The following is a 27,991-nucleotide window of genomic DNA, read 5'->3' on the forward strand; positions in this document are numbered from 1 at the left end:
CTTCTTAACAGAACTAAGAAAAAACTTCTAGGTCAAAACCAAAAATTCTCTTTTACAGTTTAACATTAATGATGAATTGATTCTAACTAGCTCTCTTGAAAACAGCTTCCACTAAGGCACGAACTTCAATTTCTCTCTGCCCCCTTGTGGTAACTTGAATTTTTAAAAAATGTCTCCTGAAAACCTGAAGCACGCCCTGCCTGGTCAGGGCAAATAAATGTTTCCATATCGGGGTTACCTTGGTCATGTCTCGATCCATTTTCACAACTTTCTCCATGTTGGCACCAGTACCAAGTCGGAAGGGCCGTCCTTCTGAGCTACTAAAAGGGAAGGCAGAGAGAGGGAACGGTCTTACGGGCAAGGGCAAGGCGGCACTGAATGCCGTGAGGCAACCTAGTACTGATCAGAGCCGAATAAAATCGAGATTCTGAACCTATGATCCTGGGAAGGCCGGGGAGGCACTTGGTAAGTGACCTAAACCCCAAGGTGAGGGGACTTTAACCGGAGCATGGATGGGATGCCCTGGTGTGAATGACTGGATCTTTCTCAAATCTGGCCCTCCAAAAACTCCTTCCCCAAATTTGCACTGTGAAGGTTTGCAATGCCCAAGAACGCTTCTTGGGGATTCCGACATCTAGCATGGACCTGCCTAACCCTGCTTATTAGTTCATACAACACCCCATGAGCGCCGCCAGTTGCCGTATTTGAAGGAAGCAGTCTTCCACCTGAGAATACACACGTGTCCTCACTTCCCTCATGTGCTGTGGCAGCCCTTCCTGTCGTCCTGGCTCCCACAACAGGGCCCAAGAGGTTTGTAATCTTTGGACAGTAAGTATATTTATACTTTCCTGTTGAGCAACCATACCATTCACACTTCAATCAATTAAAAGTTTTAAAACGTTTCTCTCATTTCTCCACCTCGCAGTCAATGGTATCCTTAAACTGACCAATGGCTGAAAGATGCCAATCACTAAAACCAGACTGCATTATTCCTTCTCAAAGCCCAAATTACACCGTAGACTCCCACTGAGCACAAACACCACACTCGCAACAGGGCTTTTGCTCTCTGCTGGGTTTGAAGAATCAGTACTGAGTCACAGATAACAGCTTGCGCTCTGCGATCAGAGGCCTGCGTCTGTGATTCAGCTCTGCCTCGGTTTTTCCACTGTAACAACAGGGATGACAGGAATAACGGTTGCTTCTTAGGGTTGTCATGAGGGCGGAGGGAGGTGATCTACGTAAGGGGCCTACTGAGTCTGAGGACGTGTGGCTATTACAATCATCAGTCACCTTAGCAGCGGCTGGAGAACCTCGTGGGACGACTGGTCTTCCCGCTTGTGGATAAAGATCGACAGTTTGCCATCCACTGCTTCACTCTCTTCTCCGGGATCTTTATCTCCTTTTAAGGAATTCTTGGGACTGGTTTTCGTCAATGTAGTGTCAGGTTCAGAAGCAGTTGGAGAGAGAACTGTCTGACATCCTTGAAAAGCAAACAGAAAAACTGCCACGTTATTTGTGCAGCTCTCCGGCACAGGGCAAGCTTGGATTTTGGAGTCTCCCTTCCTCTCTGTGCCTTCTCCTCCTCCTCCAGCACAGGAGGCACAGCGGCAGCTATGGGTAATGGACGGTGGAAAGCGCATCTGGCCGGCCCTGGGAAGTGGGCGCCATCGCACCCTGCTCAGACCAGGAGCCGCTCACCTGGGACCACGTAATCTGCCAGCTTTGCTAAGAGCAGGGAGGCGATCTTGGACGCTGGGTCGCTGGGATCTTCCTGCTCGCTGTTTAGGGAAGGAACAGAGTAGCTCCACGGTGGCAGCTCCACGTTTCCACAGTCTTCTACGCTCATCAGCGGGAGCGCCGCCCGGCACAGCTGAAGAATGATAAGCACCAGCTTTGGAGACGGGCGCTGGTCAAGCAGCAAGGACAGGAGTTTGGACACACAGGCTGGCTGGCTCAGGATGGCTTTACCTATGTGACTCCTGGAAAGAGGGAAGAAAAGGCACATGACACTGGGCATGTCGGTCTGTAGAAGTTCAGAAGTGAAAGTTCCCTAAATGAGGATGAACGGGTTCATGAGGAAGATACGGATTCGGCACTGTTTTTAGAAAGCCAATCTGAGGTTTTCTGTAAATATCTCATGAAAGCTCACAAGTGACCACTCAATAATACTTAAAAAGATTTTTGAGCAGTTGCTGTTCCCCAATGTTTACTTTGCGATGCTAGCGTTCAGCATGATTCACAGAGCACCACAACTTTGAAACCCAAATTAGGAGACTTTCCGTTGAGCCCTTCGTTCCTTTTTAAGGAGTGCTTCAAGACCAAGGATAGCACATAGTGTTGTACAGACCTCAACAGTCTGGCATCTTCCCCGGCTGAACCTATGACATCTCACTAAGAAGAAAACCAAGTTCAGCAGAAGCCAAAGAACAGGAGCCTCGTGCTGACAAGCTGCTGTGGGCCTCGCCGCTCACCCGAGATGGGATCGAATCCCCCAGATTGTCTTCTTGTTGAAGACACGGCAGGAGAACGTGAGTCAATTACAGGTCTTGAGTATTCTCTGTCTTGCTATAATGCAGGTGAAGATTTTGGAGTTCCTTAATGCAACTGCATCGACTTGAAAGGCTAGCAGCTGTTGCCAGCAAAACATTAAAGCAAATGATATCATTTTATAATGTAGAAACTCACCTAAATTATCCTCACACTTTGGAACTACTATTTTGCAATGCTTTTCTTCGTCTATTGTTCTTGAAGCAGGAGCAGGTCAGAATGGCCTGATAATTTAAGAGGTTTCAAAGACCACCACCACCCAGAGGAGCCCCAATCATTCAAGAGGAAAGCCACGTCCTCCCCCAGCTCTGCTGGGCCTTCCCTACCGTGAGAGATCATTGAGAAGACTCAGGACATCCTGGAGGGCATCGTTCCCAGCGGCCTGGTTGCCACAGCACTCGGTCGCTCGGGCAAGATGGTTGGTGAGAAGGCTGGATACCTGACGGGCCAGCCCTGAGTGCACGGCCTCGGTGGAGCCGCCTATGGAGTTAAAAAGGAAAAAAAAAAAAAAAAAAAGGAAAAAAAAAAAAAAAAAGGAAAAGAAAAAAGAAAAGGCGAGGTGAGAACCCAAGGAAGCCACGGTGAGCCTGCAGGTGTGGTAAGTCCTCCCTCTCAGCCTCCCTGCATTAAAGCCCTCCTCCATCCCCATCTGTTCTCTAATCTACTCAATATTCCATTAGCTACCCAAATAGTGTCTCCGCATTAGATAACATCTGCATGCAAAAAAGGTAATGATTCAATGTTGGGAAAAGACATTATTTTTAATGAAAACTGAATATAATTCACACAAAACCAAGGAACATGATTTGATTAATAGGGAAGAATCACCATTTTCTTATTGTGATGCAACCCTGTTGATTTTTAATTAAAAATTTTTAGAATTTACTCATTAAAAAAATTTTTTTTAATGTTTTTTTATTTCGGAGAGAGAGAGAGAGACCAGGGGAGGGTCAGAGACAGAGGGAGATACAGAATCTGAAGCAGGCTCCAGGGTCTGAGCTGTCAGCACAGAGCCCGACGCGGGGCTCGAACCCACGAACTGTGAGATCATGACCTGAGCTGAAGCCGGACGCTCAACCGACTGAGCCACCCAGGCACCTCAGGATTTATTCATTTTTGAGAGACAGAGTATGAGTGGAGGAGGGACACATAAAGAAGGAGACACAGAATCTGAAGCAGGCCCAAGCTCTGAGCTATCAGCACAGAGCCTGATGCGGGGTTCAAACCCATGAACCGTGAGATCATGACCTGAGCCGACGTCGGATGCTTAACCAACTGAGCCACCCAAGCACCCCTAATTTTTTTTTTTTAAGTAGACTCCACACCCACCATGGGGCTTGAACTCATGACCCTGATATCAAGACGTGAGCTGAGATCAAGAGTCAGACACTTAACTGACTGAGCCCTCCTGGTGCCCTGAAAACCTGTCATTTTTTAAAACTCCCACCCTACCTCTCCTCGAACACAATTAAAGACCTTTCGGGATCTTCCCATTTTTACTGTAGTTCCAGAGGCCCCTCCCCTCACACCAAGCAGCTCTTATATAAAGCCATACAAATTAGTTAGTTGTCATTTCCTGAATTTCCTGTGCTGTCTTGGATCTCTGTGCCTACACACACAGTTTATTTCTACATGGAAACATTCTTTATCCTGTAAGAATAACTCACGTGTCACCTCCTTGGGGACGTTTTGTCTGCTCTCTAGCACAGCTGGCCTGTAGGAACCTCTGTGCTCCCACGGCACTTCATATATGCCTAAATTATGGCACTGATCACACTGAAACCATTCGTTCATTGGTCTATTTCTCCCACCACACCCTATTTCTTAAGAGGAAGAGCAATGCCTTGTTCATCTTATGCCTGGCTCTCGACAATAAAATGCACAGTGAAAAAATAAACAGATAAGTAAACAAGTTATATACGCAGGCCTGGGATATGATGGGATATTCAACTTTACTTTTTCAACTGGATTAGTAAAAACATAATTTGGAAATGGCACTTGAAAATGTAACTAAACCATTTCATAAAAATATTTATTTGGAGACTGTTAGCAGTATTGACAAAAAGGAAAAGAAAGATTATCTTCTCAATTTCCTGGCTTATGTACTCATTCAGGTGGTTACCTTTCCCCACTCCCTAGCCGCAGCCTTACTGAGGTATGATTGACAAATACAACTTGTAGACAACTTAGATAGTACAATGTGTTTTTAAAAGGTGTACATGGTTTTGTTTTTTTCTATTTTGAATTTTTTTTTATGTGTATTTTATTTTTGAGACAGAGAGATACAGAGCTTGAGCAGGAGAGGGGCAGAGAGAGAAGGAATCACAGAATCCAAAGCAGGGTCCAGGCTCTGAGCTGTCAGCACAGAGCCCGACACAGGCTCGAACCCACGGACTGCAAGATCATGACCTGAGCCGAAGTCAGCCGCCCAACTGACTGAGCCACGCAGGCGCCCCGATGTGCATGGTTTTGTGTGCGTGTGTGTGTAGAACTTATTCACCTTATAACTGGAAGTTTGACCCTCTGACCTACGTCTTCCCATATCCCTCTCCTCCTAAAATTCCTAGTAACCACCATTCTACGCCTGGTTTTGAGGAGCTTGGCTTTTTTTTTTTTTTTACTTAAAAAAATTTTTTTAATGTTTATTATTTTTGAGACAGAGCCACAAGCAGGGAAAAGTGTAGAGAGAGGGAGATACCGACTCTGAAGCAGGCTCCAGGCTCTGAGCTATCAGCACAGAGCCCAACATGGGGCTTGAACTCACAAGAATGTGAGATCCTGACCTGAGCCGAAGACAGATGCTTAACCAACTGAGCCACCCAGGCACCCCACAGGAGTTTGGCTTTTTTAGATTCCACACAGAAGTGTGATCATTCAGTACTTGTCTTCCTGTGTCTGGCTTATTTCACTTAGCACAATGTCCTCTAGGCTAGGATATTATTTAATGTCAGTGAGGCCATAAATTTTCAGAGAACCATGCTGATGAAGAGGCTTTCATGAAATCATTAATTGATTAAACTCATCTGATTATGTAATTTAATATAGGCTTTCTTTCCCCCAGCCAGCACAAATAATTAAATAAACACATCAACAGAAGAAACCAATGAACTCTAAAATGGAATCCCGCTTCTTACCTTCTTCTTTTTCCCATTCAACACAGCGGTTGGCAAGCACCTGGAAAGCTGCCCAGGCCATGGTGGCTACCTTCTGCTTCTTGGTTTGTTTCTCACTGGAGCTGGACTCTGTCTGGCTGCTCAGGCTACACAGTCGATCCATGAGCTGCACAAGGCCACTGCGTACCAGGCACTTCTCTTCACTCCTGGGCCATGCGGGAAGGGTTATGTGAAATAAACATAACTGACCAGCCCTCTGGAAACTCTCACTTAAGATCTAGGTTATCAAAGGAGCATAAAACATGCCAGCATAGTTCTTTACCACCACGTACAACCGAACACAGAAATACTTCTTTACAGTGAGGATTTCCTTCATAAATAAGAAACTCAAGTTCTGGTTTGTTCATATAGAACAGCCAAGTAAAAATAGGAGGTTGCTATAATAGAAAAAAAATTATATATTTTATCATGAGGGGATTCATAAGGGTACTGAGAAAATAAATGTGCATTTGCAAAAAAATTTTTGCTAAATATATTAAATAATTTCCTAGAGACCTTTTACTTCTCGTCAAACCTCTACTTTTTGACTATGTAATATAATCCCTATTGGCTGCTTTTGGTCATGTAGGAATTCAATAATACGGAATTTACATAGTAACATTAGCTGTCTGTCAGAAAATAAGCTCATTTAATCACAGTAATGGTGTTACTGAATAACCGAAGTGAAAAAAAAATTGAAATAGTTTTATTTAAGCGTAGAACTACACTGCAATGTAATTTACCCACAATAATTTACCCACATTGCCTTGCTTACCTGGTATAAGGTATGGTACACAAGAGTCCGATGCTATTTGCACATGCGATGGGGTAACGGGCACACAGAGACACGACAGAGGTCATGGTCTCGCCAAAGGCTTCCTGGACCTGCTCAACCATCCCACCACAGGTTAGTTCTTCAATTCTATGAAACAGAACCAGAGTGCAAGCTTCTTGAGCCATGGCAAGTGACCATGAACATAACAGCAGGAGCATTCTCCTGAGAAATCCAAAAGTGTCTAAATGAATCCAGAACTGAAGGGATCTTGGAGATCACCAGTGTTTCCCAGATTCTGCAGGACCACGAAGACTACTGGGCAGCATTACTTAAGTTGTCTCAAAGACAATGCCCATATTCTAGAAAAGACTGGGGAATCCCAGGCTAAGTCATGTCAAGAAGGACTTCCTGCTATAGGACTACTCAGAGCCTTACACGGTTAAGGTCCACAATAATTCAAGAGCAAGAGAATGGTACCCAACGTTTCCGAAACATATTTAATAGTGAAACCATTTGAAACCTGTCTGCAGTATCCCATGCAGCACTGAATTCTGTAAATGCAATTGTACTAATGAGAAAATCGAGGCCTAAATAGATTAGCTGAATGTCCTTTTCAAGTTCACACTGTGATTATTAGCAAAGTATGAGAATCCAATTGATTCTAAGACTTCCTCAGTGTAAAAACACAACCTGGGGGGAGATTCTACAGCAATCAATCTGGAACTATCCAGATTCATCCACAAAGATATGCCATAGAATATTGTTTATGATAGAAAAAATAAATAAAACCTAAGGTTGAAAAATAGGGATTGAGCCTTCATAAAGGTTCAGGAACACGATGCAGTGGCTACACAGCCACTAGAAACATTACAGGAGGGATCTATGGTCAGAATAAAGACAGAACAAATACACTAGAATGTTAATGGGTTTTATCTTAAGATGCTGGATTTATAGGTGATTTTACTTTACACTTTGGGATTTTCTGCATTTTTTTCAAACATTTGACCTATGACATTAACAACTGAAGGGAAAAAGGAATAATGCTGACAGGGTAGTGGAGAAGTTATTCTGGAAGTAAGCTGGGGTGGCCAGTGCAACTCACTGTGCCTTCTGGCTCCCCTCTGGTTGGGTGAGCCCAGGACTAGGCTGGCCAACGAGCCAGAGCTCTGACAAGGGGACTGATGGCTTCCGAGACGGTGGCTGCCTCCTCCACCAGGCTCTCTGGGATTATCATGGGCTGGGGTGCACCTGGCTGGGCGTACGCAAGACCTGAAGTTTTGTTTTGAAAACATGGAGATTTGGGTGGGTTTGGTTCCAAAGAATAACTTGGCCTCTCCTCATCCACAAAGAAATTTCTCAAGATATTTATGTGAGCTCTTGCTAGCTAACACGTTTTCCTCCAGCCACTTCCCTCTGCTTATTGGCCAGAATTCTGCAAAGAGCTGTCAGGAGACACAAGTAGTCCCAAGCATCTACTCTAGGACCTGTGGACAAATGCCTTTTCTAGTCCTCTCTGAAGATCTTTGAAGCCCAGTAGGGAACACTATGATAAAACTCCTCACAAGTAAGTTACAAAATCTTCTAAGTTCGTATCTACAGCTAGATTTTTAGAAATATATCCAGTAAAGGGGTGTCTGGGTGGCTCAGATCATGATCTCGAGGTTCATGAGGTCGAGCCTCCAATGGGCTCTGTGCTGACAGCTCATAGCCTGGAGCCTGCTTTGAATTCTGTGTCTCTCTCTCTGCCCCTCCCCCACTGGTGCACACACTTGCTCTCTCTCTAAAATATAAACATTAAAAAAAATTTTTTAAAGAAATTGATCCAGTAAAAATAGGCACAAATGTACACAATAATTAGGTGTAAGGATGTTGACTATGTCACTGCTATTAATGCAAAAATAAAACAAAACAGGAAAAAATGAAGGAGAGTAAGAGAAAATGAACCATGTGTCCACCGAGTTAAATAAGACATAGTTATCCATACACAGAGGTCCACGAAGTTCTTAAAAACTATACAGCAGGGCGTCTGGGTGGCTCAGTCAGTTAAGCATCCAACTCTGGATTTTAGCTCACATCATGCATGATCTCACAGTTTGTGGGATCGAGCCGAGCCCCATGTCGGATTCTGCACGGACAGTGCAGAGCCTGTTTGGGATTCTCTCTCTCTCTCTTTCTGCCCTTCCCCATGCATGCAGGTGCGTGCGCTCTCTCTCTCAAAACAAACTTTAAAAAGAAACTATGAAGTTGGGGCACTTGGGTGGCTCAGTTGGTTAGCCTCCAACTTTGGCTCAGGTCATGATTTTACGGCTTGTGAGTTCAAGCCCCATATCGGGCTCTTTGCGGATAGCTCAGAGCCTGGAGCCTGCTTTGGATTCTGTACCTACCTCTCTTTCTGCCCCTCCCCCACTCACGTTCGTTCTCTCTCTCAATCTCTCTCTTTCAAAAATAAATATTAAAAAATTTTTTTAATTATAAAGCAGATCTTTAAGTAATGACATGAAAGGAGATATATCCAAGATACATGAGCAAAACAATTCTCATGCCAGTGTTATATTGCAGTATAATATAATCTAAATTAAGGGGGGAAAAAATCATACACGTAAATATTTCTGTGTACAAGGAGAAAGAGCCATTTATGTGTGTGCAGTTGATACAAGCTCTTAGTGAACAGGATAGAATTCAGAAGAAGGGGGACAGAGAGACTTCTACTGTTTCATATGCTGAAGTTGTTAAAAAAATTATGAAACACTTTTATAAAAATAAAAATATTGTTTTGGGGAAAACATTAGCAAATACCCTGTCTACAATATGGCCTCATGAATAGTCTTTGAAATGCCTCTTGCACACCCTAGACAGGATGGAATCAACTAATAAAAACAACTAACCTGGGTCCTCCCTGAAGGACCATAGTCACTGGACCCACGAGGTGCGTCACACCCCCAACGCGCACGGCCGCCGTCAGCAATTCCCGCATGTGCACCAGGGCCTGCTTGCGAGTGTTGCCCCTCCGCCACCTCGTCTGTGCCGCCAAAAGAAAGCTGCTGCTGGACACCTGAAACGCAGGAGAAGGAAGTCCACCTGACTCTGGCTGACTGTCACAGGCCCCCATGCCATTAGGTGCGATTCCTTTGTGGTCAGCAAAATGGAACATACAGCTTGGTCAGGGTTGGTGCCGATGAAAGCAAAGAGCTGCCCCAGCAGGACACTGTAGGTGGGCTTGTCCCTGCTGTCCTCGATGGCCAGTGACTGCAGGAGTGTGAAGGAGCTGCTGCGGTGGCTGGTCACGTGGCGCCGCCTATGGGAAAGCGAAACAGCGCTAGATCACAAAACCAGAAACTCAGGGAGTGTGTTTTGATGGATATAGTAGGCTGCATGTGGGAATCCAACCTCAGCCATTAGTCATTTACCTCTGATTTGCTCGAGTAAATTCCAAATCTTCATTACCAATCATTTCCAGGTCAGAAGGAGCCGACATGCTGCGAAGAAAAACCGGCTGCCGCACAGCGTGAGATATCACCTTTGTTTCTGAAGCTGATTTACAAGCTGGAACAGAAAGCAATAAAAATGTTGGCACACCTGCTATCCGATTTGTAAGGACAGCAACAGCAGCGACGCTAGCAGTCTAAGAAAGATACTCTGCTTTCTAGGAGACTTCAGAGTTCTCCAGGAGTTTCCAATACAGCCAGCAGAGCACACTGTTGACTTTTAGGCTATTCTTTAAAATCTAGATATTAGGGGGGAGCCCTGGGTGGTTCAGTCGTTTGAGTGTCTGGCTTTGCCTCAGGTCCTGATCTCCTGGTTTGTGAGTTCGGGCCCCACATTAGGCTCTTTGCTGACAGCTCGGAGCCTGGAGCCTGCTTGGGATTCTGTCTTCCTTGCTCTCTGCCCCTCTCCCACTCATCCTCTGTCTGTCTCTCAGAAATGAACATAAAAAAAATAAAACCTAGGTATTAGGGTTAAAAATTATTTTAGTGTGAAAAACTAGAATCTTTTTTTTTTTTTTATTAAACTGGGTTTCAAAAAGAGGCTGAAAGATTCATTTAATTTCATAAACTCTCAATGTTCACCTTCATATAAGCATTCTATAAGCCAGAGAGGACACAGATAGTAATTTCTAGAAAAAAGTTAATTGAAATAAATTCAAATCCTTTTTTTCCCCCCCAGAGACAGCCTTTGTTCCTCCTTTAATCCTAGATTTATTCAGCTGATTTACTGATATTTGGTGGTACCGTGACTTTGATCATAGTTGGTGTGAGTCAATATCACACTTGAGCTAGAATCTGACTGGCTCTTCCTAGAAGATATACTCCTTAACTCTAACCAGGAAACTAGTTGTATTATACAAGAATATTTAATGGAAGATGACAACACTACATATAAAGATCACCTAAGGAAAAAAAAAAGTCAAGGTTATTTTGAATCAGTCTTAAGAATGGGTAGGGGCACCTGGGTGGCTCAGAGTTGGTTAAGTGTCTGACTTCAGCTCAGGTCATGACCTCATGGTTCATGAGTTCAAGCCCCACCTGGGCTCTGTGCTGATAGTCCGGAGCCTGGAGCCTACTGCAGATTCTGTCTCCCTCTCTCTCTGCCCTTCTCTCTCTAAAAAATAAGTTTTTGAAGATGTTATTGCTCAGCAAACTGCTGGTTCATGATCTCGACGGAGCGAGCCTCTTAGAAAGCACTGTCAGCCTTACTGAGTGGTTGTCTTTCTATAGGACCTTTAATTAACTACAGCTCAACGTGACCTGGGGCATGGTCAGCAGACCATCTTGGTACATGTTCATACTGTACACTCGGGCACACTTCCCTGGGTATTCTCAGCGAAGAGTACCCTTTCACTAGGGGGTCTGAAACCTGAGTCACCCTGACTTCTCTCCCATGTGAGGGGAGCCCTGGGCAATCCGCCGGGATGAAAACAAGTTTGCTTGCTTGGCATGGCCCATCACGTTAGATAACACAGAGTCTCATCTTTATTCCTCCAAGGTAAGAATTAACACTTGTCATTGTGGGGTGGATCCAATGTTAGGGATCAGACTTAAGGAAGAAGACTCATTGATTTTCCTGAGAAATGTCCTTTCGGGCTAACAATTAAAATGTGACTAGGAAAAATATAGTGAAACCAATTCTAACAACGTTAGAAGTTTCCACCTAATTACTAAAGGTACAGCACAAACTCGGCTTTAAGAGGAAAATATGATGCATTACAAGATTCATAATGTTGACTAATTACGCATGTAACTGTGAAAACGACAAGCCAAAAACTAAAAGTAAGGAACACTAGATTATAAAAATACAGGTCACTGGGCTCCCAAGATGCTCCCAAGAAACACTGAATAAGGCAGGTGAGGAGGCACACCTGATGCTCAGGTGGACTCACAAATCCCCACATGAATTCCACGAAAAAGTAAAGGGTAGGATAAAAAAAAATGTTGAAATTTCTTTTTCTCCTTCCTACGAGAACGCAAGAGTGATTTCTCTTTAAGTAGCTGACGTGTAGTTTTGTTTTGTGCTTTAACAAACGGGCTAGTGCAGAGAGCCCGCGCAGGGCTGGCTTTGTACCCGGTGTTTCCGCAGGGGTCCCCGAGATGCTTCTCGTGAGGCCGGACTGGGCCGCGATGGTGACATGCAACAGCAGCTCGGCTCGGTTCATCAAACTCTTCACTAATGTCTTCGTTTTAGCCAGTGGGTGTGAGGGCTTCTGAATAAGAGAATTCACTTCCTGCAGGAACTTCTCCCTAGAAAGAAAGGCTGATGTGCATTTAGTCGTTCTCAGCTTCACCAAAACCCAAGTTTCTTAATTAAAAGGATACGAGAAGATAGGGGGAAACCAGCAAATGAAAGCTGATAAACAGAGCTTCCCTTCCCCCATTCCCTGAGAGGAGCAGCACCATCAGCACACCAGTTCCCTTTGCACAGTCCCAGATGCTCCTATGCTAACTTCTGAAGGCTAAACTCAAAATTTCCATGTTTACAAATTGAGTTCCAACTCAAATATTTAGTGAATGCACAAGATTTTTTTTTTTAAGATCTCCTAAGAGACTACGTTGTCACAGTTTAAGCATCATGGTAGTAAATCAGCTTTATGTAGTTATTAACACCACTAACCTCAGTGATAGGACCATGTTTTCAAGATCATTTCCATCAAAGGAGACTTCCTTCATTGAACACAAAAGTTCTAGTTCTTTCATTTTGTTCTAAAGAAGGAAAAATCAAGAAAAGATGGTAGGCAGGATCTGCAAAAACTGAGTTTTACTGTTCATGTTAAAAGGAAAAGAGAATTTCAGGGGGCGGGGGAACCAACCACCTCTGGTCCATATTTCTATGCCAGAGCGCATTTCTACGTAAATTATTTCATATTTTAATGATTACAAATGGCATGGACTACTGCTGGGGACTTCTCCAGTGCTTATAACTACCTTTTGTTTTTTAAGGCTTGGAAGCAAAATTTGATAATGCTGGTAACTTCCGGATAAAACGATTCATCAGGTAAGAACAGCCTAATGAATAATTTATCACTTGTACCATTGATATGTTGATCTAATCAACTTTATTTAATCTTTGTCAAAGAACGGGTACATTTTGGTGTGCACAGTATCTTAAATAACATTGTTTGGTTTCCACAACATATATACGTTTGCACTGTAAATACCAATGCCCCAGTGATCGATCTTACAGCTTGCTCACCTCGTTAAAATGGTAATCATAGAAGAAGGGCATGCTGTTCTCCAGCTTCCCCTGCATGGCGTCCTCAACCTCACTTTGCCATTTCTGCTCTAATTCTGCAACACTCTGATAGGTACATTAAAAAGTAAAACAATGTGAGAATAGGTGCAAAACAAAAACAAGTGCAATCAGCAAATTTGGAAATTTTAGTCCTAATGTTTCAAAACTTCAGGTCACTTTTTTTTTTCAAGTAGGTTTCAAGCCCAGCATGGAGTCCAATGCGGTGCCTGAACTCACAGCCCTGAGAGCAAGACCTGAGAGGGAGAATAAGACTGGGATGCTTAACCGAGCCACCCATGTGCCCCTCAGGTCACTTTTAAAAACTTCATTACAGGGGCACCTGGGTGGGTTAGTCGGTTAAGCATCCAATTTCAGCTCGGGTCATGATCTCATAGTTCATGGGTTCGAGCACCACTGCGGTTCTGTGCTGACAGCCTGGAGCCTGCTTGAGATTCTGTATCTCCCTTGCTTTCTACCCCTCCTACGCCTGTCCTCGGTCTCTCTCTCAAAAATAAACATTAAAAAAAAAAGTTCTTTTAAACTTCATTACATTTCCAGGAAAGAAATTATTTCCAACAGTTGTAGGAGAAATCTAAAGGCTTTGACCTTCACTTACCTGCAGCTGTCTCTCCATGGCATTGAGTTTCTTAAAGGTCTCACCCATAATTTTACACAGTAAGTCATATTCCTCAGCATGTTCTTCTTGATACTGGAAATTTATTAGGGACTGCAGTGCATCAACCAAGTTCAAGTGCTTAATAACACAGGAGACCACCATTTCCTCCATCACGTCGGGCTGAATTACTTCTCTGTGATTACAAAGGAAACGAGTCAAGTGTATGCCATGCTCTCAAATGACCAATCCTGTATTCAATAGTTTGGAGGATGTAGGCTTTGATTAAATGTATTAAATACTCACCACACCTTCTTTATTACAATAAAGAGGCATGACCATTATGATGGCTTCCGTATCAGGTTGGCAATAATTTAACGTTTAGCTGACAAAACTGACATCAGCTGATAAAGTGAAAATCAAAACTAAAGAGACTTCATTTTCTATAATTTGTATATTTTGAGCTGGAATCATATTAAAGCTGGAAAAGGTCTAAGAATAAAAGAGATCTTCAGCACCATTTACACTGTACTACGGCTTGTGGTATTTTATATGTATGGATGCTGGGCTGAAAATGAATGGCACTTCTGTCTTTTTCTTTTTAAATTTCAACTCTTCTTAAAATTTTTCTCCCTGAAATAGGCAATCGTGCCTCAGAAGACAGGGCAGAGGCCACCTAACAGACCTGAAGCGAGAATACTACAAAAGACATTTGCAACTTCACAACTTCATCTTCTAGATTAAAGACCTCTCACCATCTCTCTAGACTAAGGAAACCCAAGTTGAGGACTAAGAGTAGACAGTCAAACCACCGTGGAAAAACCTAGAACTTGCCAAACCTTTGCATGCCTCAGAGTCCTATGGGAAACTTGTCAACACATCGCTTGCTGGGCCCCATCCTCAGAGGTTCTGACCCACTAGGTGCGAGATGGGGCCCAGAACTAACCAGTGCTCAGGCGGTGCTGGCTGGAGGCCCATTCCTTGAGACCAGAGGACCTGGAACACCCCCTGGGCCTACCCCCCAGAGGACTTGCTTAGCATGCATAAGTAAACGCAAAATTAAAGGCTCATTTGCTAGACTACGAGAAGAAATTTATCCCCCTTCCATGGTCTAAACGGCTTTATTCCAGTGGGAAAAAGAGAACACTATCGAGCAACATACTTTATACTCGGTCTGAATTGAGGTCTAGCACGCCCAGAGATTTCCCTGAGCTTTATCATGATTCCCGGAGGCAGCCTGATCCGGGGCAGGTCAAAGTAGTTTCCCACAGGAGGCACGAGAACGTCAGAGGGGTAGGTGAATTCCCGGTCTTCCTCGATGGTCAGGGGCAGCGGAGACGGGCTTGGAGTAAGGGCAGGGGAGATCACGCCATTGGCCTCCACCTGCCACTGGCACCTGAACAGACAGAAAAGAGAGTCTTCACTTCCTCTTCCTTCTGGAAAGAGCTACTTAAAGTCTGTGAACGCACCAAACATCTGCAGGATCACATTATATGCCGAGTATTCACCAGACCTTCTCAGAGGCTGAGGAAAAATGAGCATTCCACGAAACCACGCCTTTGGGATTTACCTCCTCCCCAACATTTCTTCATGAAAACTTTTAAATATATGTAGCAAGGTTAAAAGCATCACACATGGTTACGCCCACATACCCAGCACCTAGATTCTAGAATAAACATTTTGATAAGTTTGCTTTTTCCCTCATCTACTCATCCTTTTGGGGATCCTTTAATTTAATTATACAATATTTGGGTTGGAGAAAAGCTTCTGCAGTTCAAGGCTGCAATTTCAAATTTAGTACAGTAAGGGCCAGAAGCACTGTGGTGTGATTTCCATCTCCTTTCTTAACGACAATGACACTCGTGGGATTGCCAGGCAGTGTGCACAATGAGCGGGGAAACAGACTAAAAGCAGTTTGCCACAGAAGTTCCTTTTCCTCTGTGAGCAAAACTAGCCCCGTCTGAGCTTTTTACCTCTGTAAAAGTTTGGACCGCAATAGTTCCTGACAGGCTTCTTCTTCTTTGGTAATTTCGGGTCCGTTGTACAGGATTCTCAACATGGAGCAAGCTAACACGGACAGACCTAGAGCCAGGTCCACCAGAAAGGGCAGGCCTCCAGACACATCCTCGGAAGACTCCTACAATGCAGACAGGGGCAAACCACACGGGTCAGCATGCAGGGCGGAGCGCTTCCACCTGTGTGCACCACGCTGCACGGTCCCCAACTGCAGGGGCTCACAGAGCAGCGTCAGGTATTATCGCTATGGGACACAGGCACAGCACCCAGCACCATGAGCGGAAAGATGGTGGCACAGGGGAATGACCACAGAGTGAAGGCTGAGCACAATTCTGGAGAGAGAAGAGCTGATAAGACTCCATATTACAGACAGCACAAATCGCATGCAAGATTCTTTGGGTCGATTTCTCTCTGCTGTGCCTATCCGGGTATAAATCACTATTTCGTTTGGTCACTGCCATCCTATGCTTGAACCAAGATGTTGTCAATCCTTATACTGAATTCATTCAACAAATATGTGAGTACCTACTGTGTACCAGTCATTGTTCTAGGCCCTTGAGATACAGCAGAGAACAAAGATTCCTGCCCTCACGGAGCTTCCATTCTAGCCGGTACTTCTGCTCTGGAGTGTGTCAGCTTGGTTAAACTTAAGCAATCTCCAAGTCTAAAATGGGTTTTACAAGGGCGCCTGGGTGGCTCAGTCGGTTGAGGGTCCGACTTTGACTCAGGTCATGATCTCATGGTTCATGAGTTCGAGCCCTACATCGGGCTCTGGGCTGACAGCTGGAAGCCTGGAGCCTGCTTCAGATCCTGTGTTTCCCTCTCTCTGTTCCCCTCTTCTGCTCGTGCCCTGTGTCTCTGTCTCTCAAAAATAAACAAACAGTAAAATTGGTTTTACAAATCAAGCAATTTGAGGGGTTAGAAGAACTCCTACCATTCTCTCGTTTTTTCCAGGTGGGAAAAAGAATTTACATGGATTCCTGAGAGGAAGTAACTATTTAGCACTAAAAGGAGTAGACTGAACCCACATACAGGGGTTCAATAGATCATATACAGAGTATAACATACATAATTAAGCAGAGACAGACCTAGCCTAGCAAGAAGAGCCTTTGAGAATAAAAATCTGATCCTACCACTCTCAAAACCCGGAATCCCAGTGCTTACTTCTATTAGGTGCTCAAGTCTTCGTTGCCCTACGGAAAGATGCTGGAGGCAGAGTACCTCTCCAGGCTTTGAAGATGGAGCCCCTAGCAGTGCGTTCTTTCTGTGCTACTGAATGCGTTTTAGGTCACAGCTAGTTCTATTCCACAAAACTACTACTTATGCAAGCAGTCTACTACTGCCAAATGGAAGAGATGGATGAAAGAGTAGCTCATATTTTGCCCTGTCTCTGGGGCAAATATGATGTCTGTAAGCAAGGCACACAGGAGGAAGTACATTATGCCCACAGCGGTGGTGAGATTCCAGTACCTGAGCGCGAACTGTGCAAGCAAAGCCCCACATAGCTTTATCGGGAGTGTTGTGTTCACGGCCACTTCTCATTTCAAAGGAGAAGGTGACTGTATCTCCTTCCACCTTAAAATTTAAGGGGGGGGAAAATACACTTTAAATAAAAAGGCACATGATTTTCAAGAGAGCAATGAATTTCAGAGATTTACTTTCAAAAGGGCCACAGCAATAATTCACTCCTTTTCTCAATCGCTTGTTTGACTCAAACTCCATCCCCTCTCCTCTGCACACCAGCCTTCCAGGGCTCTCTCCTGACCAGGTAGGTCTGGGGACGAGGCATCTGGGAAATGGGCCACCATCGCCCAATCGCAGGATCAAAGTACAGATTAAATCCTGAGCGTAAGTTTCAGTAAATTCCTCAGACTTCTATTCTTTCTGCCCTCCCCCCTCCTCCACCACCTCACTTGTGCCGGGAAGGCAGGCAAACGGCCCGGATCTTGAAGAACACAGTGCTGCAAGACCTCGCTCTGTATTGCAGAACCACCACCACGAGTAGTAAACAAAACGTAGGAAATGAGAGAACGATTAAAAGTGTTGTGCCGATGCGGATTTGGATGCATCCAGACTGTACCCCTGGACGTAACTGGCTGTCTACGGCTGAATTAAAGAGGGTACGTAATGCACGGGAGATAAAGGCTTCCGGAACAGACTCTGGAGGGGCTTTCAGGTTGTAGCGGGCATTTCCAGTCACATTCACAGTCTAGGTGGACCTGTGGTAGTTCCAGGGCCCAAATTACAAAAAGCATGGCTGAAATCTTATCAGTCTGAGAACAGATCACTACTGTGGCTCCAAAGGCCCAAATTCATTCGAAAACACAGATTCCACATTTTTAAACTGCATCGGCCCTGTGGTTCTAGAGTGCCCGTCACAGGAGGGTGGGGAGAAGCAAGCTGAAAGAAGTGGCAGTCCCTCTAACGGGCAGGGAAGGAACAGGCGGGAGCCCCTCAGTCCCTGGAGTAGCCTGGGGAGGGGATGCCAGCTCTGGAGCCGCCACGGGTCCGACCATGCCCTACACGGAGGCTCATTCTGAACGAAGCAGTGATTTACAGACCCGGCAAGATGGGTCCAGCTCAACAGAAGCACCCACAGACCAGTTTTTTGTTGTTGTTGTTGTTTTTTATGGAGTTAGAGTTACTACTCGGGCCTGGAAGGAATGGGAGTTCATTTTTCTTTTCTAGGAAGCGAATCTGACTGGATACCATACCTTCACCAAGTCTTTGGGCCAGCCAGTTCCTAAGACACTACGGCTGCCATATCCCAGTGTGTTGCCTCCATACTCAGCAACCTTCCTACTGTTTGTGTTAGGCCCCGCATATATCACCAACTTCAAAACAGAAAATAGACTGTTAGACTGTAAAAGAAAAACAAAAACAACATCTACAAATAAAAAGGCTGCAAAAAAGGGTTTGTTTAAAAATACATTCATACCCAGGCACTGATGTCAAAATAATAGAACTAATATTCCCTGAGTTTTTAGGTACAACTGATACTAGTTTGGATGCAGCAAATATTACCATGATTTAACTGCCCGAGGACCTCACGTTAACACAGATCTACTCCGCTATTAGACATATTTTTTAAGTAGTTATTTTAATGCTAAGTTATGACGGATGGCTCGTTAATAACTGGTACAGTTTGCCCCCATAAGTCCTCCCCCAAATTAATAAAGTGAGCAAATACAGATGGAAAGACGGCTGTATCTCACATAACAAAATAAAGGCCCCCCCCCCAATAAAGACAAAAAAAACCCCACAAAACCCAAAAACTCAATGCTTGTGGCTTTTTAAAAACGCAACAAACTGAAAATAAGCCATACATCCTTTGAATGTTGCTTAATGGTGTAAAAAGAAAACGACACAAATTTAGGCCAGAAAGGGGGCTGCTACTCCTTGGGTCAGTTTTCACGTATCAATACTTTTCTTCAATAAAGGGTAGTCATTTATATCCTATTAACCAACTTTCTAATATGCAGGAGAAATATTTAGGGATCATTTGACATTCAAATCCTTTCACTGGAAGAATGGGCTCTGGTTTCTGTAAATACCAACTCCCGTCTTCTAACGTGCACTCTGACCACCTCTGACGGCAGACGAGAGCTCAGTTTGGATCTAGAAGCTACATTTTTAGCCCTTGACACTTGTCATGTTGTGCTTTCTTATCCTTTTGGACCTTTTGCTGATACCAACCAGGGACCACTGGAAAAATAAATCTTCCTTTTATCTGTGTAGGAAGCCTCCCTGCGCCTCCACGTTTAACACAGTAATGTCTACTGCAGGTGTCGGTTAGCATATGTCAGAAGATGCAAATTACTGGTTTTAAAGGAGAAACGAAATGACACTGATATGGCAACCTCTCCATTTCTATTTTCAAAAGTCCTATCACTCAAATCTAGGAAATGGGAGTAGCTGGTGTCAGGAGCTATGAAGTGGGGCAGGCCGATGGCAAAAGATTTATTTTTTGAAAGGCCCATGAAAGACCATTTTGTAAATTCTCTTGCCTCCAGCTAAACTGAGTTTTGGAGGTGACTCTTTAGCCCCTCTGGACACCTGACAGTTTTCGCTATCCTAAAAAGTAAGGGGCAAGGGGACTCTATCATTTTCTCAGTGATTTTCTCACCATCTCAGAATACATACAGTTAAGAAGTCCTTTATTTTTATCCTAAAAATCTCCCCTGGCAGGACTTAAGACCTCTTACCCTAACACAGCTCACAGAGGAGCTAACAGTCTACATAAAACTACATAAAAAATAGTCCCACGTATGTACAAAGCTAGTAGGTAATCCTTCTTTTATAAGGTTACATGCCTCAGTCACATTCATCTTTCCTCAGAAGTTCAGTATGATGGTTTGCAATGCAACAACATAAACAGAAGAAAACATTTCAACCCGTCAAATGTTTCCTTTCACTTAAAATTATTAAGCCACTATGTTGGAAACTACTCTTCCTCAAAATCTACGTAGGCCCTGAGGTACTGACAACAAAGAACAAATAATTTAAATAAAAATAAAACTGATCCTAGCACATCTGAAACTCTTCCAAAAGGCCACCTTCTCCCAAAGACTACATGAGAAGCCCCAGAATCGGGCAGTAAGACCTTTCTAGACAAATGCATATCACCTGTCTATAGGAATTCCAAGCACCAGAGGAAGGCAGCAGGTAAACAGTAAGAAAAGGAAAACTTCCTTTGACTCTCGATCTAAACTTGAAAAGCTTACAAAAGTGCCCTTTCAACATGTCATGAAAACACTGTTCTTAGAACACAGACATGCTGGTTCTTTATTTCCCCAACTACTACCCTTCAAGGCATATCTTAAAGTTCTCCAAAGAGACATCTGTGGACAGAAGTCAGTCAAGGATGGTGACTAGGAGCAAAGAAAAATAAGAAGCATCTAGGAAATCAGCCTACTGGCATGGGAACCAACACTAAGCCAGTCTTGCTTACTTTGTCATAGTCATATTGTGAAGAGCATCTGCTATCAAATCTAAGGTACAAGCAGCGAGCTCCTGGGATGTGGACAGTTTCTTTAAATTTATAGTTGTCTCTGACAGGGTGGACGGTTTCCACAGTCTTTCCGGCAGCCCAGGGAGCAGGAATCTTTAAACCAGTGAGAAAGCCTGGCTCTTCCTTCTCTTCCAGCATCCTAAAACCAGACAAAGAGAAAGTGATTTCGTTTAGCAGCGAGGAGAGGGAAAAGATGAGATACACATGGTAAAATACAAAAAGCTAAGTAATTTCACTTTACTTTTCCACATCATGCAGTCTGACAACCTCGTGGCTTTTAAATACTAGGTCTCAGCGGCAATCAGGAGCCCTGTAAAAACTCCTAAGGTTCTTTTCTTATTGTTGCTGCCAACATAGTTCCATTTTCCCTCTCTTTTCAAGGAGGAAAGCCCAATTCATACACAGGAAAGGACCTTACCAGCTCTCACTTCAAGTTACTCGGTGGGGAGGGGGGATGCTATCAAGGACCCTTAAGATCGGTCACTTTCCAAATCCCACAGGATTAGTGTCCTATCGAGGTTCCTTTTGTTGATATCTAAAGGTCAACTGTTGAAAACTCCATGAGTCTACATGACTGTTTTCTACTGTAAGTTTTGCTAAAGAAAAATGCCTTCAAAGTCCTCTTGTCTACTGTAGTTAAACTCTCAAGGGCTTTGCAGCCCAAGGTTGCGGGATACAAACTCCTAAAGCCTACACTTGGCTGTTGTGAAATTAACACTTCTTTCAGCTCTGCACTAGCAATGTGATGGCCACTTAGTCAAATGTGGCCATTTAAACAGAATCTGAACTAAATACNCTGATATCTAAAGGTCAACTGTTGAAAACTCCATGAGTCTACTGACTGTTTTTTACTGTAAGTTTTGCTAAAGAAAAATGCCTTCAAAGTCCTCTTGTCTACTGTAGTTAAACTCTCAAGGGCTTTGCAGCCCAAGGTTGCGGGATACAAACTCCTAAAGCCTACACTTGGCTGTTGTGAAATTAACACTTCTTTCAGCTCTGCACTAGCAATGTGATGGCCACTTAGTCAAATGTGGCCATTTAAACAGAATCTGAACTAAATACGATTTAAGATTCAGCTTCTCGATCACATGAGCCACACCGCAAGTCATCAGTAACAGCAGGTGGTTATGGCTGACGGTCCAGGACAGCACAGGGGCAAAGTTGCATCACGACGCCAAGCTCCACTGGATAGCATGCTTTTCCAGAGAAACCCGCAAAGTCGTTCCTTTTTGATTGGTGTTGTTAAAGACAGCTTTAATAATATATAACTGACGTAATAAATTGTCCACACTTACAGTGCGCAGCCTGTTAAGTTTGGACATAAGTATATACTAGTGAAGTTTCCTCCCCCCACCCCTTGGTAATCCAGGTAATCATTTTTTGCTTCCTATCACTAGAAATGAGTTTACATCTTCTGGAGTTTCCTAAATAGGGAATCATATAGCATGTACTTTTTGAGGGATCTGGCCTCTCTCGCTCAGCAGAAGGATTCTGAGACTCATTCCTGTTGTTGCATGTTATCAACCATTCATTCCCTTTTATTGCTGAGTAGGATTCCGTCATAGGAATACTCTAAAATTCTACAGCTCGTTTATCCCTTCCCCCCGTTGATAGACATTTGGGTTGTTTCTTGTTTTGGGCTACTCTAAGTAAGGCTGTGATGAACCTTCATATACAAGTCTTTGTAAGAAGCTATGCTTTCCTTTTTCTTGTGTAAATACCTCGATGTGGAAATAGCTAGGTCATGTGGCAGGTGTACACTGAACTTTTTGAGAAACTGTCAAACTATTTCCCAAAGTCATAGTATTTTGCATCGCTGTCATTGGTACAGAAGAATCTGTCACTCTTTAATCTCTTGACCTGTGGGGAATTTATTCTAATCTGATCCTATAAACCTATAAAGCAATTCTATAATTATTGGGGTGCCTGGGTGGCTCAGTTGGTTGAGCATCCAACTTCGGCTCAGGTCATGATCTCACGGTTTGTGGATTCGAGCCCCGCATCAGGCTCTGTGCTGACAGCTAGCTCAGAGCCTGGAGCCTGTTTCAGATTCTGTGTCTCCCTCTCTCCCTGCCCCTCCCCTGCCCATGCTGTCTCTCTCTCAGAAATAAATAAAAACGTTAAAAAAAATTTATAATTATCTGTAAAATGTTGACCCTAAAGTCTCTTTTTCCAGTTACAGAGTCCTTGCTAGAATTCAGTGTCGTAAAAGGAGAACGAGGCTTTCACCAGAAGAAAACAAGGCAGGGGTCCCAACAAGGAAGCAGCGTCTTTCACCTCTGATCGGGGAACAGCCTGCCCTTCTGGTCTGATGCACCACATGGGGAACAGCCCACCTCGGCAAAAACTGGACACTGGGTTTTAAGCAGCAAAGCCGTCTGAAACACAAAACCATCATCATGTCTTAAAGTGCTTACTGTCAGTTATCTGGATGGTACTAGAGCCAAATTTAGAATGCTCACTCAAGTCATCTTTTTACAATCCTAGTCTGTCCTCCTTTTGCGAAGAAGTGCTTTGCTACTTAGACCACTTAACACCGTTTTATTTAATGCTGTCATGACACTAATATTATTTATTTCTATCAGTCACCAATAGCCGGCAAGGCCTTAGGAGGCTGACTATAATGGTAGGATCTCAGTAGCATTGTAGATTAGCATTTTTACAGCTGACCAGCGATCAACACTTGCTAGAAGATCGCATAAGTAATTTAGTCAAACAAAAGGTTTTCCCTTAATATTTTGGTTCTTTTTATGATGTTTTTGTTCATTCCATGGTTATTTCCCTTGGCTTCTGAAAGACACGGCTGTGTTTACTCTGCCTTCAATAAATGCACACGGCCGCAACGCGAGGTGGGCGGGCCAAAGAGCAGCTCCCTTCGGCACCCTGGGGACCGTACCTGACTGGTATAGAGGACCAGCTGGACCAGCTGAGGCATCAGGGCATCGGCCATGGTCAGAGTCTGTAAATTTGGATGCATCAGGGAAGTCAGTAACACTGGAAGAAGGTGACCAAGCATAGTAGCCTTAGTAACTTGTTCCAAGCCTTTTAACCTACAAAAAGTTCAAGAAACACATGGTTTAAACAACTCCTAATCACACGAAGAAGCAACTGTCCTCCTCATCTGACAAAGTCTCTTAAACCGCATTTCCTGGCACTGCTTAAGCACTTCTAGCTCTGGCAATTCGCTCCACAAATCTCCCACCTTCTACCACTGAGGGGGAGGGAGGAAGAGAAACCTAGTGTGAGGTTTCACCATCAACCTGTGGTTTTCCCGAAAAAGTTTACACAGTACGGGTCACAGCACCTCTAACGCACTTTACCAATGGTTCTAAAATACGGCTACTCTGGGTAGTTACCACGGGCAAAGGGCCCTTGGCTCTGGAACTTTAGGTAGCCGGGCTGCACGGAGTCTCTGATAGAATAACTGGCTACAGCACAGATTTTTCATTGGTCTTGAACATCACACACTCTCATTTTATTGATAGCACACTGTATAAATGTAAGGTGTATAACATTATTTATGTATAGATTACAAAATGATTACCTAAACTCCCATTCTTAATATCCCAATCTTCTGCCAGAAGAACTAAGGTATGAGACTCTCCTGAAGACAGCCGTGGGTTACAGAAATTCTCTGAGGCTACTTAGGGTACTGGGGTTGGGACAAGAAACAGACCCCCGTCTCCCAGACGCTTGGACTATCCCTCTTCCCTGGGGGCCGATCCACACCACGTGCCCCAGTGGGCCCCGCGGGACTTAACAAGCACCCCGTGCGGTGCCTATCTGGGTTATGCGGTTCCAGTGTGGCCACCTACTCTCTGGGAGAGGGCAGGAAACAAGGGACATGGGGACAGACAGGGCTCCCAGACGAAAAATGACACTGCGGGGTCCTCTGGGATCAGCATCTCTAACATTAAAATCATCAGCACACACAGATGTAACAGCAAACCGTTCGCAGAGATTTTAATGGGGAGGACGAAGAGAGAGCTTTATTACTGGGAAAGAGAAGATTACCCTCTAGAGAGGTCACTCCTTTACTTGAAGTAAAATTACAGTAAAATCTTAACACATTATGTGAGTGTCCTCTTTTGCAAAGCAGTGACTCTTCTGTATCGCTAGGTCATTGCTGCCTCTCTATCGTACGTCTCACGAGGACACCAAGGGCACGTGCTGCTGAGCTAGATGACGGAAGGAAAGGCCAGTCTGGGGGTGATGACGGCAGCAGACCCAAAGGTCGGCGGGGAGGCTGTGCACCACAGCCACGGGGCCCCCTCACCCCATGGCTGGTGGCCAGTCTCACCTAAAAGCACCGTTAAAGAGTTCAATTGCACTTGGCATTGAAAACGGTTGCCGTTTCAACCTAGTCTCACAAAAGTCCCTCTATATTAAATGAACGTTTGCTGTTCTAAGAGGTTTTGCTTTCATAGGCAAATTCGGCTTCCCGAAGGCAGGTCAAAGCTCACGAGCCATCTCCTCACCTCTGCTCACGGTCAGCGAGGTCACTATTTATGAGGACAGTTGTGACCTGCTGTAGCATTTCCAGCACTTCATCACATCCCGTCAGGATTTGGGTGGCAAGAGCCAAAATACTGACCTTTAGCTCCTAGGTAGAAAACATCACAGTTATTACTTTTAAGCTTCGTGATGAACACACACTCACAATGACAACATGAAATGATGTATTTAATGATGCATTTCCAAATGAAATAATGAGGTGGCCAGAATCAGCCCAAAGCAGGAAGTTCCGCTAGGATGGCAAGTAGCAATTTGATTTGGGAGGCTAAGGTCTGGAGTGCTGATAGAAATACGCAGTATTTCACGGGGAGCACACCGAGTCCCTGGGAGAAAAGGCGTTTCTCCCACCGCCTCTAGCACCAGAGAGCTCCCGGTGGCCAGCCCAGAAACTCCAGGTGAAAGACGGCCTTGGGCGGTATGAGGACAGCTAAAGAGAAAAACAGAACAGTAAAGGGCGTGTGTATAGGCGGTGAATAAAATGAGACAAAACACCACATTCTGAAACAGCACAAGTGACCTTTTTACTTAACGTTTTAAACCATTACACTTGAAAACAGGCACATTAAAAATTCAATTGAAGTAGCAGGCAGTTACAGGTTATCGGGCATTAAAAATAACTATCAGAGAGTTCGTGGGCATACAAATACTAAATGGTGTGGCAAGAAGCACTCGTTAAAATCAAGAGAAGCGTTTAGCTTACAGTTATTTTCTATTAAGAAAAAACACCCAACCTAATCTTTTAGGTGAAATCTGGGTTTTTAATTTTTCCTGGAGATACTGGATAACTCGGCCTCTTCTGCCTTCACCAGAGTATTTCTCTCCATGGATTAATTAAGGAATTTACAGAATTTAGCCTCTCAAATAGAAAACACTGGCTTCCATTGTTGGACCTTCCCGGGGCCTTTTTTGGAATTATTAAGATGTTTTTACCACGAAGAGAAAAGGAATTCTGAACTGACAGGCTAAACCACGGTGTNCTTCCATGGATTAAGGAATTTACAGAATTTAGCCTCTCAAATAGAAAACACTGGCTTCCATTGTTGGACCTTCCCGGGGCCTTTTTTGGAATTATTAAGATGTTTTTACCACGAAGAGAAAAGGAATTCTGAACTGACAGGCTAAACCACGGTGTAAGTCACACGGATCCCATCAGCCACCGTGTGCTGGGGGTGCCCCCCCCCCCGCGGCTGCACAGNAAGGGAAACTTACTGTCCCTTTACACTGATTGGGAAACTAAGGTGAGAAGAGTTAATAAACAGGACTGGCAATTTAAATGATTAATTCGTGCAGTTCTGCCTATTTAAAAACTGATTATACGGGGAGATCAACTCAAGAACTAGCAAGTGTATGTGTGGGTTCCGGAGTATAAGCCCATAAAGGAGTAAGAAAAGGGTGAAGTATAATGGCTTTTATCTTTACACTTCCTTGGTGAATTTTTCAGTGTGTTTCAATCAACACTTCAAAGAAGAATCAAGTTCTTATTGATCTAATTCTCGCACAAAGAAGAAATTCTAAAGAACAATGCCAACAACAGCCTCCAGCATCTGTCAAAATTATAACCACCACTGCTATAAAAAAAAAAAACAAAAAAATCTCTGGATTGCTATAAATTGCCATGTGGGAACAAATTATTGAGTTTACACAGAAGCTAACTTAAAAATAATTACAGAGAATGACATGAACTGTAGGTTTAGAAATTATTCAATATAAAGTTTGTGAGAAAGTCATCACCTTTTTAAAGTTATTTGAATGGAGAGAACCTAATAAACCAGCCACAATGTCAAAATTATTTCAAATGTTACTTTATGTCTATATACGTAGATTTCATATGTGTATGAGATCACTTGTAAGCGCCGTACTTTTTACAGTCCTTTAAAAAAGGATGAAAATAAACAAGGCACAAGAAGAGTGACAGGAGCACATGGAGATACATTATGAGCGTGTCACAAATATGGTAACCACTGTGCAAGGACATAAAAACCTATGAGATGAGTGACCCAGTGTTACCTCTCACAACAATATAGCCACACGGTGAAATCTGACATCGTAATACACAAAGAGTTAGCCAGTCGAGCTGCGCTTTACACACTGGGTAGAAAGCATCGTTAGAAGAAAGCTTGGTGTTTACCTGTACCTTCAATGTCTCTCCCTGCAAGGAGTTGTCACTGTCCTCGTTCTCATCGGGTTTAATCAAAATAGTGTTACTGAGAAGGTGGTTCTGAACTGCCATCAGATAGCGCAGGCAGGAGGAGGCAGCCTTTAATACAAATAAGGGCATTTAAATGATCTACACCTTACAGCAAGAAGGGCTCATGTAATCCTCATGTTTATAAGGTTTGGACAAGGGAAGCAGAAGAGAAAGTACAGAAAACAGACCAGGTTAGTTTCTCAGGTGACTTATTTCCACATGGCTTTTGATGCGTCATTTGACACACTTATTTACCTTTCTGCCCTCTGCTGCCTAATTCGCACTAGTCGCTCAGATACTTACTTGAATTTTCCCCACCCTCTCCCCCCACTCTCAGGTGTTTCCACTAGAAAAGAGTCCACCCAAACCCTTGAAAGAATCTCTAGGTTCTTTCTAGTCTCTGCGGAACTGTGGTATTTTAGAAAACAATACAACATTAAAAATTAACGGC

At 43.9% G+C, this 27,991-nt stretch overlaps 1 protein-coding gene across 1 annotated transcript in view; it reads right to left on the reverse strand.

Annotated features, from left to right (window-relative positions):
• HECTD4 (HECT domain E3 ubiquitin protein ligase 4) overlaps positions 1 to 27,991 on the reverse strand; it is a 139,656-nt gene that overhangs the window by 58,164 nt on the left and 53,501 nt on the right. Inside the window, exons 17-38 of the mRNA XM_077747960.1 lie at positions 27,481 to 27,609; positions 25,316 to 25,440; positions 23,734 to 23,887; positions 23,115 to 23,215; positions 20,778 to 20,976; positions 18,541 to 18,660; positions 17,297 to 17,401; positions 15,784 to 15,947; positions 14,973 to 15,206; positions 13,814 to 14,006; positions 13,159 to 13,263; positions 12,580 to 12,668; positions 12,034 to 12,209; positions 9,882 to 10,017; positions 9,628 to 9,769; positions 9,360 to 9,526; positions 6,475 to 6,621; positions 5,682 to 5,866; positions 2,874 to 3,027; positions 1,699 to 1,979; positions 1,291 to 1,480; positions 239 to 320 (exon numbers count right to left, since the gene is read on the reverse strand). Coding sequence (XP_077604086.1) covers positions 239 to 320; positions 1,291 to 1,480; positions 1,699 to 1,979; positions 2,874 to 3,027; positions 5,682 to 5,866; positions 6,475 to 6,621; positions 9,360 to 9,526; positions 9,628 to 9,769; positions 9,882 to 10,017; positions 12,034 to 12,209; positions 12,580 to 12,668; positions 13,159 to 13,263; positions 13,814 to 14,006; positions 14,973 to 15,206; positions 15,784 to 15,947; positions 17,297 to 17,401; positions 18,541 to 18,660; positions 20,778 to 20,976; positions 23,115 to 23,215; positions 23,734 to 23,887; positions 25,316 to 25,440; positions 27,481 to 27,609 — 3,378 coding nt within the window. The remainder of the gene's footprint in view (positions 1 to 238; positions 321 to 1,290; positions 1,481 to 1,698; positions 1,980 to 2,873; positions 3,028 to 5,681; positions 5,867 to 6,474; positions 6,622 to 9,359; positions 9,527 to 9,627; positions 9,770 to 9,881; positions 10,018 to 12,033; positions 12,210 to 12,579; positions 12,669 to 13,158; positions 13,264 to 13,813; positions 14,007 to 14,972; positions 15,207 to 15,783; positions 15,948 to 17,296; positions 17,402 to 18,540; positions 18,661 to 20,777; positions 20,977 to 23,114; positions 23,216 to 23,733; positions 23,888 to 25,315; positions 25,441 to 27,480; positions 27,610 to 27,991) is intronic.

Source organism: Crocuta crocuta, unplaced genomic scaffold (genome assembly GCF_008692635.1).
Source record: "Crocuta crocuta isolate KB4526 unplaced genomic scaffold, BGI_CrCroc_1.0 scaffold29, whole genome shotgun sequence".
NCBI classification, from domain to species: domain Eukaryota; kingdom Metazoa; phylum Chordata; class Mammalia; order Carnivora; family Hyaenidae; genus Crocuta; species Crocuta crocuta.